At 45.4% G+C, this 18,191-nt stretch overlaps 1 protein-coding gene across 1 annotated transcript in view; it reads right to left on the bottom strand.

Moving 5' to 3' along the window:
- The window catches only part of RYR1 (ryanodine receptor 1), a 161,792-nt gene that overhangs the window by 130,635 nt on the left and 12,966 nt on the right, over positions 1-18,191 (bottom strand). Inside the window, exons 2-4 of the mRNA XM_063140526.1 lie at positions 10,875-10,994; positions 8,966-9,070; positions 758-832 (exon numbers count right to left, since the gene is read on the bottom strand). Of these exons, the coding sequence (XP_062996596.1) occupies positions 758-832; positions 8,966-9,070; positions 10,875-10,994 (300 nt within the window). The remainder of the gene's footprint in view (positions 1-757; positions 833-8,965; positions 9,071-10,874; positions 10,995-18,191) is intronic.

Genomic DNA, 18,191 nt, shown 5'->3' with positions numbered 1-18,191 from the left:
CCGCCTTGGGAAGGCTCTTGCCCTTACAACCAGTCTAGAAATATTTTAAAGCACATAAATAAATAAAACAATTATGGTCCGTTGGCCTAATCCAGCAAGGCAATTCTTATGTTCTTGCTGTGGCACCCTGTAGCTGTAATTTAACACTGAGCTACCACTGATCAAATGAAACCCTGCAGCAATAACATTACCTCAAGTAATAGTTCCAGCAGTAAATCAGCAGTAGAACGCTTATGCGAATACACACTTGATTAAAAGGTGATCAATCAAGGCCTCATTCCCTTTAGACTCTCTCTCTCTCTCTCTCTCTCTCTCTCACACACACACACACACACACACACACACACACACACACGGCCCTCCTAGGAATGTTGACACAGAAGGAAAGTACAGCCAGCACCACCCACCCTGGATGACCTCAGCTTCTTGACTTAGAACTTAAATTTGGCCTCCAGAATGCCTCTCAGCCCTTTCAGTGTTTGACACCTTCTTGGCTGAGACATATGCCCACCTCCTAAAACCCCTTTTGGGATTCCTCGCAGTTTCTACATCCCAAGCAGAGGACATATGACGCATGTTTGAAAATAAATCCGCTTGGCTTCGGGACGGGGACGTTAACACGAGGTGGCTTGGCTACGACTGTGTGAGAGGGCCATTCCCACCTCGTTGGGCCAGCCATTCATTGTACCAAGGCTTCCTGGCCTTCCCCGTCCTTCCCTTCAAGCTACATGACTTCCCAACATCCCCCTCTCCTTACCATGCCGCTGTGGGAATGCCGGAGAAGAATAGCGTGTCCGTACAGCAGAGTCCGGTGTCCGCCACCTTGGGAAGACTAGGAACAGCAAGGCAGAAGGAACGCAAATCAGTCTGCGAATTCAAGACTCCACCCTGTGTGCTGTCCTGTGGGGAGTGCCCTCATTCCCGTACCCCATCCCACAACAATACAATTCGCCACCTCCTTCCCTTAAGGGTACTGGAATGCACTCTGCAGTGTTTCTCAGGGTCCCAGACCTTGCAGTTGGCAACACAGAAGCCAAGAAACGGACATTAGCGTGAGGCCTACCAAACTCCGAATGATATATGTAAGAGCATAGTGCAGCGGTTCTCAACCTGTGGGTCGGGACACCTTTGGGGGTCGAATGACCCTTTCACAGGGGTCGCCTAAGACCATAGGAAAACACATATTTCCGATGGTCTTAGGAAACTGTATTGACTGAACTATGTCATGTATCATCTTTTGTATTATTAAAGCTATTGTTATGTATTATTTTCATTAGCAAACCGTCTCATGACAATGGATCGTGTAGAGAAGAACGAAAATAATTTTAAGGTTGGGGGTCACCACAACATGAGGAACTGTATTAAAGGGTCGCGGCATTAGGAAGGTTGAGAACCACTGGCATAGTGGAAGCAAAGACAACTCACATTTGACTCAAACAAACCTGCCCACAAAGCAAATGTTAAAAAAACAGTCCTGGGAAATTCTGGAATGACTCGGAGAATGAATAATTGTCTAACCTCCACACAATGACCCCGAGCCATTCTATCTACTTGAAGAGACGGAAGAATTTATTCTGAGCATATTTTTTTCAAGGGACCCAGGAGGAACAAGGCAGAGTAGCATTCACCATCACTGGGATCTGCTTATCGGCCTCAGAAGGCCCCTGGTAAAGGAAAGGTCCTTCCCACAACAAACAGTTTCTAGGGACAACGATATTTGACCCAAAGAGGCTTCTTGGTCCTCTGCATAGATAGGCGATTATAAGCTGCCAGGCCAAAAGGAGGTTGTTCTTCGACGACGCTTCCAAATACATTTCTCTCACAAATATATCAGCCAAGCCAAGAAAGACACCAAGCTGGCACCGTCATTGCACAGTACTCCAAGAAATCTGGTATTTTATCATTATCTGCTTTTGCAGTAATCAAAAACAACAGCCATTGTTACCGCAATAGGTAGATATAGCCGGTACATAATGGGCCATACCACTACAATATATATCATCACAACATGTACAAGTTGGCTGACGACTGTGAATCAGTGGTGTAGTGGAGCCAAGCTTCGCTGGCACTTTTTGATCATCAGGGGGCACTGGTGTCACCGGCCACCACTGCCACCCCAGAATTCCCAGCCCCTTAGCTGTAACCTTCACAGCAGGAGGCGGGAAATGAATTTTTCCAAGAACAATGTATTGTTCCCTGTTGCAATGCAAAGTATTTGAGGAGGGTAGGTTGGTCCTGAATGGGTTTTTAGGACTTATTAGCTTTACAAAAGACCCTGATGGAGGTGAAAACTGCTAGCATTGGTTTCAACAGTACTGCTGCCTGGATTTTTGGGCAATCCTTGGGGCCATCGCCATGGCCATTGCTGTGATGATGCTTGCACTTCAAAAATGTTACCACTACACCACTGATGTAAATCACTTAGGGTGCTTCCAGATGAGGCTTTTATTGTGCAGACAGGGTCTATTATTATTATTACCCTATTTCTCTGATTCTAAGACACACTTTTCCCCCCCATATAAACATCTCTAACAATGGGGTGTGTCTTAGAATCGCGGGTGTGTCTTAGGTGTTTTTTTTCTGTTGGTGGTACTGAAATTAGTGTGCGTCTTACAATCGAAGAAATACTATTATTATTGTTATTATTATTATTTACATTTATATACCGCCCCATAGCCGAAGCTCTCTGGGCGGTTTACAAAAATTAAAACACTGAACATTAAAAACCGATATACAAAATTTAAAACTGTAAAAAGCTTAAAAACAGATGACATACAATATCCATTTAAAACAACTATTCTGGGGTCAGATAAAAACTCAACATACGCTGTTAAATGTCTAGGAGAAGAGAAAAGTCTTGACCTGGCGCTGAAAAGATAACAACGTTGGCGCCAGGCGAGCCTCGTCGGGGAGATTGTTCCAAAATTGGGGGGCCACCACTGAAAAGGCCCTCTCCCTTGTTGCCATCCTCCAAGCTTCCCTTGGAGTAGGCACCCGGAGGAGGACCTTAGATGTTGAGCGTAGTGTACAGATAAGTTCATGTCGGGAGAGGTGTTCCTTCAGGTATTGTGGTCCCAAGCCGTGGAAGGCTTTATAGGTTAAAACCAGCACCTTGAATAGGGCTCGGGAACCTACAGGCAACCAATGCAGGCAGAATTTAGCCATCATCTTCTTCGATTTGTAACCCTCCCATGCTTTCCCACTCTTTTTTTTCTTTCCAGAAAATTATCTGTTCAGGAGGAAAAGGAGCCGCACAATGGCTTTTGATTGCTAGTACAAGGAGCAGTCTGTCTGGAAGCACTCTGAGACCACTTCACTACAGTATTTATAATCATGTTTCCTGTGGTATATATCTGCAGTATAAATGACCATAAATACTCAGGCCATATTATTATAGTATATATGGCCATTATTGTATGACTCTCATTACTGCAATCAATATGGTGATAATATTTGGATCGCTCTGCTACAGCCTATATGTGACCATTAGTGCAGAGGTCATCTTACAGTAGTAGTTAGGGTCACAAATACTTTGCACCATGTAATTGCATTATGTTCTGCATGGCAGTGTTTCCCAAACTTCTGATTGCTGAGGCACACTTTTTTTTTTTCCTGAATTAAAGCTGGAGGCACATTTCTCTCTTATAGCGGAAAAGATTTACTCTTGCGGTATAAGGGTAAAGAACACCACCGATTTTAATTCATGATTAAATAGAATTGAAGCTTGCTTTCTTGAGCTTCCGCGTTGCTCTGATCTTACCTCTTTAAGCACTTATCTTGAGATGTGGCAGAACGACCCACCCTCAGAGGAGGTGACCCACCGAGTTTCATACGCATGATCACCACAGCCTACCGTGGTTTATTAGCCACAGGCACCAAGTTGCCAATTCAAGCCCCTTCTTGTGTTGACCAAACACGGCGAGGTTGGCTTGTTGGGGTGATTTACAAACCACCCCATAACTCTACAACGAGCCATGGATTCTGGATGGTTTGTTAACCACCCCATCGCCACCCTCATCAAGTTCAGATGAAATGAGAACCCGTGTCCAATGAGGGTACTCATACACATCAGCTACCACACACCTGGCATGTACAAGGTAGGCCACAGAGGTGGCAGTGGGTGACATCCTCCAAGGATGGATTATTCTGGTGGTGTGTTTCTACAATGGGTGTAACTGGATCATTCGTTCACGCCTTAATTCAGAGACACATAGAAGCCAAGTGAACCAAGGCATGTCCAGGGCCTTACAGGAAACTCTAATTATTTAATCAATTTATTCCTCATGCGGGTGTGCACACAGTTTGGGAACGACCGCTGTATGGCCACTACAGCAGTACTCAGGTCCATATTGCTATGGTACAGGCCTTAATCAAAAGGTCTTCAGAACACCCATGGTCCACATGACTACAGTACATGCGATTGTTACTGTACAATTCAAACTACTGTAGTACATATAGCCATAGCCTTATGGTTGGACTGTATATACAACCCCATAACTGGATGGACCCAATTCCCTGTTAATTAATTCATCTACCACATTTGTGAACTGCCCTTCTTCCTTAGAGCTTGAGGCAATGTACAAGGTCTTATCCAATTTTGTCCCAACATAGTAGTTAAGGAACATGCTCTATTGCTTAGCATGACCAGTGTAGGTTGCTTACGGCCAACATTTCATGGGAGTTCTTCCCATAATCCCCTGCTGGGGGGTGGGCATAGATATGATCGCTGTTAGGCAGGCTGCATTCCAGGATCATTCAAATTCTAGTTGCCCTTAGAAGGAATGCTACCAACGATCATGGAAACGAACACCATTTCCCAAGCAGTGCCCCAACAGTTAGGAGGGTGGGGGGGCACAGCCGAGGAGACACAGGGTACTGTAGCACGTGAGATGGAGAGTATGCTCAGCGTCTACGGCGGATCCACCTTGGCTTTTAACATCACCTGATTAAACACCCCCTGCCCCTGCCATTGACTGCTCCATCTCGGTGCAAAGGACCATGTCAGTTCCATCACGCTGCACTCTGCCACCAGCTTGTAACCATAAGCCCCAGTGTGGGAGGGGTTCCCCTTGTCCACATGAAGGAACCATGCAATGAAGTGAGCAGAGAGGCGGAGGATGTTTGGGGTGGAGGACCGGGAAATCACAGCCAAGGATGGAGAAAGGAGGTGTGCTGGAGAAGTGGAGTGAGGAACAGGGAGTCTGAGGGAGGGAGAGGAGGATTATTTACGGGGAGAAAGGGGGTCCCACCGGGTTCCAATCGAGGGAGGGAAGATGGGGGTCCTCCTTGCCGCCCATTGACTTCCCTTCCAGAGGGCGGTCCCTAAAACTTGCAGCCACGCCTTTCACAAGACTCTATTTGGAATTGAAATACAACATGTCCCTCTCAAGGGGAAGGAAACCAAGGCCTTTCATGAAAGGAGACTTCACTTGCTGCTAAAATGCAGCTGGGCTACTTGAACAAGAGGGGGCACAAAACCAGGAACATACAACAATATTCCATGGAAAGGGGGTTTAGTGGTTTAGGGGCCCTCTGTAGCAGAATATTCATGCAAGGAACTCTTTCTGATCCAAGACCTCAATTTTGTTGCTCTGTAACAGGGCTGCCACACTATTTACTGCTCCTGTGCCTTTGAGAGCAGCCTGGCCCTCAGAAATTAAGCAACTACGCCTTTCCCCCTCACATGATCTCCATGTCAGGAAAAACTTCACCTGCTAAATTGTGGTGTGCCAGACTGCTTTTAGAGATGCAGGAGCCCAAGCTAGCCAAGGGAGACCACAATTCTGTTCTATGAAAATGAATAGTCACGGCTAACTGAAGACCCATTCCGTTCAACAGAGCTGTTGTTGGGTGGTATAGAAACGTAATAAATAAATAAACTCTAAGTAGGACTACTACTGGATACGTGAGTGATGGTCAGTTATAGGTTTCTTATATGGGCTGAAAACGGGAACAGCCTTGGTCTCAAGAGATATGCTGTGAGCTGGGAAGAAGTGGAATTCGGGGAGGCGGGGCTGTGTACTTCTCACCCCATCACAGATCTGTCAGCTTCTCTAAACCTACCACACGCGCCTGCCCTGGGTTAAACTCGGGGAGGTGGGAACCCCCAGGAAAAGGAGAGGAGATGGATCTGCACACCAAAACAGACGAGGGAGAAGGGAGAGAAAGGATTTAGAAAGGAAGGGGGCGTGGGTGGGATCACGGCAGTGAAGACGGCACCTACCCACTTGTCCAAGTCAACACCCTAGAGGGTCAGCCGGCAGAATTGAGAAGCCAAAGGAAAGAAGAGGAAGAAAAGATGAACCACTCTTGATACTCAAGACCATACGCAAACGGGGACAGTAGGGTTACCTGGGAGTCGCTGGCTGTCCCAGTTGGCATCCCCCAAACACAGCCCCGGCCCACCCACCCACCCACTCACACATACCTCCCTCGGGTCATCTAGACTGGCTCTCAACCCCTGCCTATTCACACACACACACACACACACACACACGGGCAAGGAGGAGTCTTCTTAGCACACCCTTGGAGCACACGCCCAGGAAGTGTTCAAAACCAAATGGAAGCCATTGAGGCGAACCGGGAGTTGGCGCACCAGATCAGACTTTGTGGCAGGGAAGTGATGTAGGGGTTGCTGTCTTGGGGATTTTGTGGTGTGTTTGTCATTGCTGCTGCTGTTGTTGTCATCATCATCGTCTTAGTGGGCACTTTAACAACTGCATAACAGCCAGGAATTAAATGCAGCAGGTGAAGCTTTCTGCAGAACAGGTATGACATGGTGGGGAAAGCTTCCCCTGTTGATTCCTGCTTGTTGGGCAGCTGTTAATGGAACAGGAGCAGGGCCATAAGAAGCTACTACCTGGTTACTTCCACACTAGAGCCCTTTAAGCACTGCTTTTCCACCATCAACTAGAAGTGGAATTAAATCAAAGGTTGCACATAGAGCTGTACAATCCAGCAATTCTTTTCCCCATAGCTAGTAATGCCTTTATCCTTCTATAATATTTGCTCACAAATAAATGCCATCCAACAGGTTCCGCCCACTTTATTGCTGTGGGTTTAGTGATGAATTGCCCCTTAATTATTCAGGTTTTGTTCGGAGTAGAGGTCTTTAATTTCTGGTTTCCTTTCATAATTTTCTTTCTTTTATAGTGAAATGTTGTTTTGCTCTAAAAGAAAGAAAGTTATGAAAGGAAACTAGTAAGGAAACTATCTGCCTGACAGGAAACACAACCTGATGAATTAAGAGGCAATTTATCACTAATCCCCCAGCCATACCGGAAAAGCCACAAGGAGGAAGCTACTAATTAAAGGCACATTAGCCCTGAGAAGCCTTATTAGCACTTTGCTAATCCACACCGGGCAGACTGATGCTGCAGTTTCATTTTATTGCAAACCAAATCGCCACAAATCAGATCTGAAAAAACACAGCTGAACAACACAGAAAACACTGCAATGCAACAATTTGTTATCACGTCATCTGGATTTTCCATTAAATGTGAATGAAAAAAGGATGGTGATTTCAATGAATAGGGATAGTGTGGAAGCAACGTGACTGGCATCTCTAGCCTTTAAGCTCCGCCCTTTCCACTCCCAATATCCTTATCCCTCCACCCAATCCGATGTAGGACCCACAATTTTAACCACATTAGGGTGACCCTATGAAAAGGAGGACCGGGCTCCTGTATCTTTAACAGTTGTATTGAAAAGGGAATTTCAGCAGGTGTCCTTTGTATATATGGAGAACCTGGTGAAATTCCCTCTTCATCACAACAGATAAAGCTGCAGGAGCCCTGCCCTCTTTTAAATCTGGTCACTCTAGGATAGCTCCTGCAGCTTTAACTGTGGTGATGAAGAGGGAATTTCACCAGGTGCGACATGCATACAAAGGACACCTGCTGAAATTCCCTTTTTTATGCAACTGTTAAAGATACAGGAGCCCTGTCCTCCTTTTCATAGGGTCACCCTAAAACACATACACGGCTTCCAGGCCAGGTGTGACATTAGGTAGGGCGACCATAGGAAAAGGAGGACAGGGCTCCTGTATCTTTAACAGTTGTATTGAAAAGGGAATTTCAGCAGGTGTCATTTGTATATATGGGGAACCTGGAGAAATTTCCTCTTCATCACACCATTTAAAGCTGCCGGTGCCCTGCCCTCTTTTAAATCTGGTCACTCTAGTATAGCTCCTGCAGCTTTAAATGATGTGATGAAGAGGGAATTTCACCAGGTTCCCCATATATACAAATGACACCTGCTGAAATTCCCTTTTCAATGTGAACCGCCCAGAGAGCTTCGGCTATTGGGCGGTATGAAAATGTAATAAATAAATAAATAAATAAATAAATGAAATTCTCTTTTCTATGCTGTTAAAGATACAGATACAACTGTATGCTGTTAAAGATACAACTGTTAAAGATACAGGAGCCCTGTCCTCCTTTTCATAGGGTCACTCTACATTAGGATGTGTGAAGGATACACACCCACCTGCTCACCCTGACACATGAGAAACGCATACCCGGGGTGGACAACTTTGGTGGGTGGGGGACCCATACTGCCCCTCTGGAACTCACCGTGGGTTGCGCCCTTCCCCCACCAGAACAGGGAAAAGTCTGCAGGAAAACAAGGCTCCCTGAACTGACAGTTTCTCTGAGAATTGGACTCCTTGTCAATCCATCAAATAGCTGTTTATGGATTGGAGAGAGCACAGTTCTACTGGGAAGAAAGGCATGTTTGGTTCCCCAGAAAAATCACTGGGAATCTGCCAGCTTTGGAGGCAGCAAGGGACCCAACGGGTGTCACAACCCCCCCACCCACCCCCCATGGTGCGCCACAGGTGGCCCATGCGTTGCTTAGACATCCATACAAGTACATGCCCATCTCAGAGAGACGTTACCACAGGCCCACCTAAAACCCCTTCTCTCACCACACTGCCTCAACAGGAAGGAAAGTTTGGGGTTCTTACCTCGGAGCCTACCTCCACGGTGTTGGCCAGCATCTCCTGAAGGGCTCGTACAGACAAGGACTGTTCCAGGCTGAAGCAACATATCGCTAGATCTGGAGGGACTTTCTGCGTGGAGAAAGAACACAAGGCTTGGGGGTTTTGTTTGTTTTTTGTAATGGGGGGGGGCTGCAAAAATTCCAGTCACAGGAGGAGACACCACATAGGGCACAGTAACACAAAACCCGTTGCACAGTGCATCTATCGATTTTAATCTATCGATTAATCTATCGATTTTGTTGGACACACCGAAGTGAAAAGGACTTAACTCCACACTGCACTGGCAGTGGAGATAATACGGAAGTGAAGGACTTTACTGCTGGCGTCAGGTACTTGGGCAAAACACCCTACGGGCCTCCTCCCTCAGTGAGGCTACTTTCTCCTCACCGTTGTCACTACGTGCTATTCCTCCTCATTCTCCTTCTCATTATTGCTACCACTTGTTTGCTTGGCAGGCAGAGAGGCAGTGAGTCACTAGGCCTCCTGCTTCCCCTTCTCACCACCACCATTGTGTGGGCCAGAGCAAGAGGACGGTGGACAATCAGCTTGCAATGGTGAAGAGGAGGAGTGAGTCCAGGGGTCTCTTGTCAGTGCACCCTGGCTGGGGTGTGGGTCCCTGGGCAAATGCCCAGCTGTGCCTACCCTTGACACCAGCCCTGGTTGGAACAAACAACTGTTGTTTGAGAAAATAGGTGCAAACACATCATCGATGAAGTTGCCAGATTCAATATTGGAAGAGTTTTGGATTAGTGGTCAGAATCATAGAAGAGTAGAGTAGAATATAAGGCCATCAAGTCCAACCCCCTGCTCAATGCAGGAATCCACCTTAGCATCCCTGAAAGATGGTTGTCCAGCTGCATCTTGAAAGCCTCTAGTGGGAGAGCCCACCAATTCCCTACGTCATTGGTTCCATTGTCATACCGCTCTAACAGTCAGGAAGTTTTTCCTGATGTCCAGCTGGAATCTGGCTTCCTTTAACTTGAGCCCGTTATTCCATGTCCTGCACTCTGGGTGATCGAGAAGAGATCCTGGCCCTCCTCTGTGTGACCACCTTTCAAGTATTTGAAGAGTGCTATCATGTCTCCCCTCAGTCTTCTCTTCTCAAGGCTAAACATGCATGGTTCTTTCAGTCTCTCCTCATAGGACTTTGTTTCCAGACCCCTGATCATCCTCATTGCCTTCCTCTGAACCCCCTCCAGCTTTTCTGCATCCTTCTTCAAGTGTGGTGCCCAGAACTGGACGCAATAGTCAAGATGAGGCCTAACCAGGCCCAAATAGAGGGGAACCAGTGTCTCGCGCGATTTGGAAACTATACTTCTATTAATGCAGCCCAAAATAGCATTTGCTTTTTTTGCAGCCACATCACACTGTTGGCTCATATTCAGGTTATGATCTACAACAATTCCAAGATCCTTCTCGCTTGTAGTATTGCTGAGCCAAGTATCCATCTTGTAACTGTGCATTTGTTTTCTTTTTCCGAGGTGTAGAACTTGGCATTTATCTCTATTAAATTTCATTCTGTTGTTTTCAGCTTAGCGCTCCAGCCTATCAAGATCACTTTGAAGTTTCTGTCTTCCAGGGTATCAGCTATCCCACCCAATTTTGTGCCATCATTCAGGTCTCACCTTTATCCTTGAGACAGTCTTCAGAGTTGAAGAGTAACACATAGTGTATGTTAAGATTTGCTTGCCCCTTTCTGGTGAATTAGTCACAAGGTCTGACACAACTCCTCTTCCTTCCTTCCTTCCTTCCTGGAACAGGGTCAGTTTCCTGGCCTGCTTCACAACAACGCAACCTGCAATGCCTCAATAAACCCTGGTCAGATCGGGCCATATGATACATCCTTCCCAGCCCTGCTTTTCTCAGAATGTACCTGAGCATTGGAGGTGGGTTCCAAATAACATAGCCGGTTTCCAAAGCCTTCAGCAGCCAGACATAACTTCAGCTGTTCCTTTAAGATTGTGGCCGAACATTGAAGAACGACTTCATCATCCTGAAGGAGAAAAGGGTATCTCAGAATTGCACATTTTGAAGGACAGAATATCCTAAATGAGCCTGGCTTCTTCTCCTTCCCTGTTTATCTTCTCTCAGATGTTTCCTCAGAACCACTCCTAACTATGCTGCAGTTTTCCTTGGCCTGCTTCCTCCCATGCCCTTCTGTGACATCACAGCAGCTCAGCCACTCAGTTCTAGAGGACTCTTCACCACCACATCCTTTTTCACATTAAATACAGATGGTTAGCCTAGCATTAGGGGAAGTTATGCTCTTGTGCTAAGTGGTGTATATCAGAAGCTTCTAGACTGAGTTTAAACATTTTAACAAGGAGGTAAGAAATCCCTGTAATTCACCCCACGTTCTTATAAAAAATACCCCATGCGGCTAAGGAAAGAGACACCATAGAATAACACAGCTTTATATAGTTTAATGATTTTATTTATCCCATGGCTGTCCCTCCTCAGGTGCTGTGTGCAGAACTAATTAATATGACTGGCTAGGCCTTTTCAGTGGTGGCACCCTGGTTATGGAATATGCTTCCCAGACAGGCCCACTGGGTGCCTACATTGTGGTCTTTTCAAGGGAGAACTTCTTATTCTCCTAGGCTATTTAGTCTTTCAGGTTTAAAATGTGTACGTGCCTCTTAGATCCATGTAATGCAGCTGCCCTCTGCTATTGGTTTTATCCTGCAGCTGTTTTAATTTGTTTTAGATTTTGATTTTGAGATATATGTGTGTGTGTGTTTTAACCTTTGTTTTGTAATACCCCCCAGAGGAGCTTCAGCTACCGAGCTGTGTATAAATGCAGTGCATAAATACGTACGAAAGTTATTCATGGGACAATAAGAACTCTGATCTCCTTGGTTAGAAATCCTCATGGAAAAAAGACTCCTGTGTAAACAGAGTTCATCTTCCCCCAGTGTAGGGCAGCTGGTGACGTGTTCCTTGACAACTCAGTGACAGCTGAACCATCTTAGGACACTGGGGACCATGCCTGGGCAGCTTTTGTGTGATGATGTAACCAAAATGACTGCATCCGTGTGGACGTGTTGCTCCAAAATAAAGCCCTGTACTTCACTTCACAACCTATGGGCCTGCTGAATCTATCCACCTCACCCAAGACTGAATCTATCCACGTCCTCCCCCAAGATCATAGTTCAGGATACAGCATATGATTTGCATACAAAAGGTCCCAGATTCAGCCCCTGGCACATCAGTTAAAATGGTCAGGTAGCCGTTGTCTTCTCTGCCTGAGACTTTGGAAAACTGTGCCAGTCAAAGAAGACAAAACTGGACTGAGATAGACAAATAGTCTGACCTGGTCTAAAGTAGCTCATTGTGTTCCTTTGACCTGGATGCCATATTTCTTTTCTGGTATGGCATGCACATGTATGTGTAGTATCCTAAGGAAGGAAAATGGCATTCAAGTGACTGTCCAAGCAGCTGATGAGCAAGACGGATAAGTGCCGCAAAATCTATTAATGCTGATCCAAAGAGGAGGGCTGCCAACCAACACAAGAGGTTTTAGTGGATTACTCAGCCATTTAACCAATTAAATCAATTTTAAATAAATGGGCATGTGACCAAAACCGCAATATAGATGCCTTTTTGAGATACTGAAGGAATTTTCTCAAAGGACTGAAGGGTGATTTACAGAATTTCATAAACAGAACCTACTGCTCATTGTTGGATAGAGATGCCATTTTTAATATTTTCTTTGTCTTTTCTATTATACCGGAACCAAAGGGGCTATAAACACATAGGCCACGAAAACCAATCCCCACCAATTCAAATTTCCTTTTCCAATTAATCAACTACACATGATTGATCTAATTAAACCCACGAAAGTTATGTAGCCTGGGGGCGCTCTTGGATTCATCTCTGTCCCCTTAATAGAGCACCTATTAAGAGATTTACTTATTTTATTTATTTATTTATTTATTTATTACATTTTTATACCGCCCAATAGCCGAAGCTCTCTGGGCGGTTCACAAAAATTAAAACCTGACAGCTGAGGACTGTTCCTGGACCATTGTTTTATGAATACACAGTAATTTTCATGTATTGTTATTTTATAAGAACATCAGAAGTACCTTGATCCAGCAGATCAAGGGTCCATCTAGTCCAGCATTCTGTTCACACAGTGGCCAACCATCGGCCAGAGATGAACAAGCAGGACATGGTGCAACAGCACCCTCCCACCCATGTTCCCCAGCAACTGGTGCACACAGGCTTACTGCCTCAAATACTGGAGATAGCACACAACCATCAGGGCTAGTAGCCATTGATAACTGCTTTGGGAAATATATATATATATATATATGTTAAAAGCAGCATAGATTTTTTTCTAAAATGAATGAATGAATGAATGAAGGAAGGAAGGAAGGAAGGAAGAAAGAAAGAAAGAAAGAAAGAAAGAAAGAAAGAAAGAAAGAAAGAAAGAAAGGCTTGAGATCTTCTAAAGAACTCCGGCCTTTCTCCATGGAGTCTCCTATATCCCTCCTTTGGCCCAGTCTCCCAAATCACAGCTATCTATGGGCAGCTAACCATATGGATAGAATTAAATCCCCCTCAACTTCAGACATGGAAGGAATATAATTAGTTTCCCCCCACTGCTCTGCCCTGCAATTTTCTTGGGAATTTTCACTCAGTATATTAAGTGTGTGTGTGTGTGTAGGTTTCTGGCTTCCACTCTCATTCTGTTTTCAAAAGCCTGCTTGCTTTGTGTGGAGCGTAGTGGGCTAAAGAGAGGGAAAAGCCGGAAACCATTTCATTATTAATAATAATGATTTATTCAGCACTTTCCTGTTTATAACTGCCCACCTCCCCAGCTAAGGTTTGTTCACTCACTTCAACCCACCCTCACAGTAAGCCTGAACCTCATTTTCCCTCCAACCCCACAATGAAGCAGAGTAAGGCAGCCATTTTGGGTCTCATTAAAAGACACATAATTTCAGTTATTCAGGTTATTATTACCAAAGGTGGAGTGAAGGGGGGGGGATGTCTTGAATTTTCTACCTCACAGCCCCAAATGCCTGAGACTGGCCCTACAACTTCACTTTTTGACCGTTTTCCCAGTATGTGTAATGTGTTGAGGCCTGAAACTGTATACATGAATGTGCTCTTGATACATGATCTCACTTAAATCCATGTTCCCTCAGTTGCACACTTAGCCTCAGCTCACCTTTCCTGTCCTATAGCCCATTACACCAGACTGGCACACTCTAATTACACTGGAATGGGAAAATCTTTTATTTATATTACGAAGATAATGCCATAACCTGAAACTGACATTTCTCTGCCATAAAGCACCATCTTAACTTAGCGCTCCTTAGGCAAAGGGCTACGACTTGCTTAAAAATTTCCCCACAGTGGCAAGGCAAGTGGTTCCCACGTCTACAACCAAGCCCTGGTCCTATGCCTTACAGAACATCCTGACGTAGAAATCCAACAGGTAAACCTCTCTCTATGTCACCGCCTATACTTATGTATATCAGGCTGCTGGCAAGTCTATCTCGTAACTGCAGGAAGGCCTGACTTCGGCAGGATACAGAAACAGACGTCACCGGTCATTTTTCTGTATCTTTAAAAGCCACACGAGAAGCAGAAAACCAACAGGTGAAGCTTCTCCCTGGCATGGATATAGTGATAAGAAAAACTGCACCTGTTGATTTCTGTTTGTTATATAGTTTTTAAAAGCATACAGTCTATTAAACGGTGGCAACCTTAAATTAGGGAGATCTGAGTTCAAATCTTAACTTAGGCCAAAATTCAATGTCACACTTCCACTTGTAATATTAGACATTTACACACCGGAAATTTGTGAGTATGATGAAAGAAGAAATGTGGGCAGGGTTTAATTTGTGGCTGTGCTCAGTCCCAAATCCTACTGCGTGGAGGAAAATACCTCTGAGCATGTGCAGAGTACCTTTTCCCCTCGTTTTCCAGTCAGGTTTGCATCCCTGCACCCTGGGATTGCTTTTATTACTATTATTTGCTTCAGAAAGTACTCCTACTGGAGATACAGGACTGTAACACGGTTGGGTCGCTAAATATCCCTAATTAATGAAGGAGGATAATCAAGTCATGAGAAGCACAGATCCGCAGGCTTGATATCACCACAGCCTGTCATTTCCTGCAGCCGCCATCGATCAAGGGCATGGAAGCATGACGGAGCAGCACCAACGTCGGAAATTAACCAGAGAAAGGGCACACTGGCAAAGAACAAAGACGGAAGACATTGGTGGGGGCCTTGAAACACAGCCAAATGCGGGAAGAGTGACTCAGAAATCATCCGGGAAAGAGGGGACAGTGTCCATGACCTGCCTGTCAGCTGCTTCTTGGCAAAGGCTAACACTGACAGCACAGGCCAAGAATTGGGCTGGAGATTTAGGGCACCTGGGTCCCATTCCATCCAAGAAGAAAGAGGAGAGAAGTAGGAGCTGATGGCTAGGGCTAAGACTTTGGGATTCAACACACAGGAGTGGGCAATTTATGGCCCTCCAGAAGCTTTGGCCTATGACTCCCATCAGCCATGGCCAACACAGCCAGTGGTGAAGGATCATGGGAGTTCTAGGCCAAACATCTGGAGGGTCACAAGTTGCCCACCCTTGCACTAAAAGCCTGCTTTTATTCTATGTAAAAGTTTGTTTGTACTACTCATCCCTGACCCTCGCAAGACAGAGCAGCCCCTGCATCTTTTAAACACATTAAAAGGGGTATATTGGTTCAAGGGTGGATGAGGCGGGGAGCCCTGTGCGTCTGGATTTTATTTCCAGGACTCTGTTACAAGCACATCTCTGCTTCCTTGCGCAGGAAGAACGCTTTCCAAGGCCCTACAATCCTAGAGTCTTCGCTTGACCACAGTTGCGTGGATTATGGGGACAAATTTTCATCTGTGATGGAATTGATCCCCAGCCTCAGTTTGCATTCCTGCTATTTTATATATACTAACAGGGCAATTCCTAGTTCAAGTCTCAGCTCAGTCCCAAACTTGCTAGAGGCATTAGACAAGCTATCTCTCTCTCAGCTTTAGTCTCCCCCATTTGCAATATGGAGGGAATAATACAGCAACTCCAACAGGTTGTTGTACAGCAGTGTTGCTCTCCAGATGTGTTGGACCACAACTCCCATCTGCCAGCATGACCATTGCCTGGGGATGATCGAAGTTGTAGTCCAACACATCTGGAGTGCTGTTGTAAAATATTACAGCTGGATCATGTCTGTGAAGAGATCGAAAGCATACTAAAAAAAGCAATCTAGAAACGCTATTTTTTATTATATATTCTTAATCTATTCATCTATCTCACATCTTAAGAAATTTTATCTACAGAAGTTATATATTATATGTTTAATGTGTTTATCCATCCCACGTCTTCAAAAATCCCAACAGCAGAAATGAAACCGCTCTTATAGCTTTAGGTAGACCAGCCTCCCCAAAACCCTTTGCTTTCCCCCACTCTCCGTCCCACTAATTCGCTAAAAGATGTACACCTGAAGCTGGAAATTATATGTGTGCCTCCACAACCCTCTTCCATCCTCAAATTGTGGCTCTCTCCTCTCAAATTATAAGTAATATTTTCTGGGGGCTTCACAAAATGGGGGACCAGAGAATCAACTCAGATGAAAGCCTGATCAGGGAGAAGAGCTGCCCTCCTCTTCCACAACTCCTCTACTGCTAATGAACCTTCTTGTCAGCTAATGGGGTGGGGGAGAGATGGAGAAGAAAGAAGAAACAAAATGGTCTCGGACTTGATCATAGCTGTGGGTGTTGAAATTTAAGTTTCTCCATTCTTCTCATTCCATTGATTTTAGACCACTGGTGAGTGAAGATCAAAATTGTCTGGGGAAGAGACAACTGTTTAAAACGGATCCTTTGGCCTGGCTTGTCATGTATCTGCCTCTGGGGAGGAGGCAAGCCATTTCTTGCCAACACTTAAAATGCCTCTATGGATAGAGGATCTGTTTAATATAATGCTTGGAAAGGTGGTATTGGCAATGAACACACACAAACACACACACACACCTCATCTGCTCCTCCCAAGAACGTTGCTACCTGCCTAGCAACTGGTGTATACAGGCTTCTTGCCTTTGATACTAGAATGTGCAGCTCATTCGCTCAGGTAAGCCTTTGCTTGATGCTGCAGTGACCAAGTGTTGAAATATAAATGTGTGAACCAGGCTTTGGAATGCATTGGACATGGCCTCTCCTCTGTCAGAAGATGGTATAGACCATCTTCTAGATTTGGGATCCCATTGGATCCCAAATCCCATCAGCCCCAGTCAGCATGGCCAATTGTCAGGAACAACAGGAGCTGGAGTCCCTGGTATAAACCAGACCACCATGAAATGAATGCTTCCCAATCTGCTCACAGCTTTCCCACCCTGAATCAAAACTAGAAGCATGTTTCACCTTTCCATCCCAAAATATTAACTTTTAGTATGTGTAAGAATAAAAAGTACCCATCCTCAGCGAAACCTGGTTGTGCGATCACCACACGGCATGCTTAGGGAACCGCTGGGGCACCCTGGCTGGGAACACAACCGAGATCTACCCTTTGAATTTCCAGCAGTGCTCCAGAGCAACACAATATCAGAGGCACTGTGGGAAATTAAAATAACAGCTTCCCAACCCAATTAACTGGCTCCCATAAGAGCACTATTGCAGCAACGTCCAAGTAACCCCACCAAACTAGACCGGGGCCCACCAGAAGATGTTTTACCAAGAACCAGCCTTAAAGCCAGCATGCCTCCTCATTGAACAAGCCCAACGTGGCAACTCATGCAGAGATGCAACAGACAAGCTCTTTTGAGGGCAGGTAGCTCAGCTGCATCTTTGACCCAACCATACCTGATGCTGAGCGGTGGTAGGATTACCTTCCCATCCTGCAGCAGAGGCTAACTGAAGTCAGCTGGAAGTCATGCAGGGCCCACAGCACACAGACTCCTCTATAAGTGGGTCCTTCAGGTATATAACAGCCTTTTAAAACACACACATATTTATCAAGGGACACTAGGAGCTCCACCTCACAGTCTGGGAATTACTGCAATAACCCCTCCAAGCGAGAGCCGTCGTGCAAGGTTTGGGAACTGACAGCTTATAAAATTCTTCAGAAAGATCCAAGGATTGTCGGCCTCTCCTGAGATCTGGGTTTCAATAGTTAGTTTTAGTAATAAGCAAGATTCAGCTCAAGAA

The sequence above is a fragment of the Elgaria multicarinata genome, chromosome 13, assembly GCF_023053635.1.
Source record: "Elgaria multicarinata webbii isolate HBS135686 ecotype San Diego chromosome 13, rElgMul1.1.pri, whole genome shotgun sequence".
In the NCBI taxonomy this organism is placed as follows: domain Eukaryota; kingdom Metazoa; phylum Chordata; class Lepidosauria; order Squamata; family Anguidae; genus Elgaria; species Elgaria multicarinata.
This window is presented reverse-complemented; position numbering and strand designations above follow the sequence as displayed.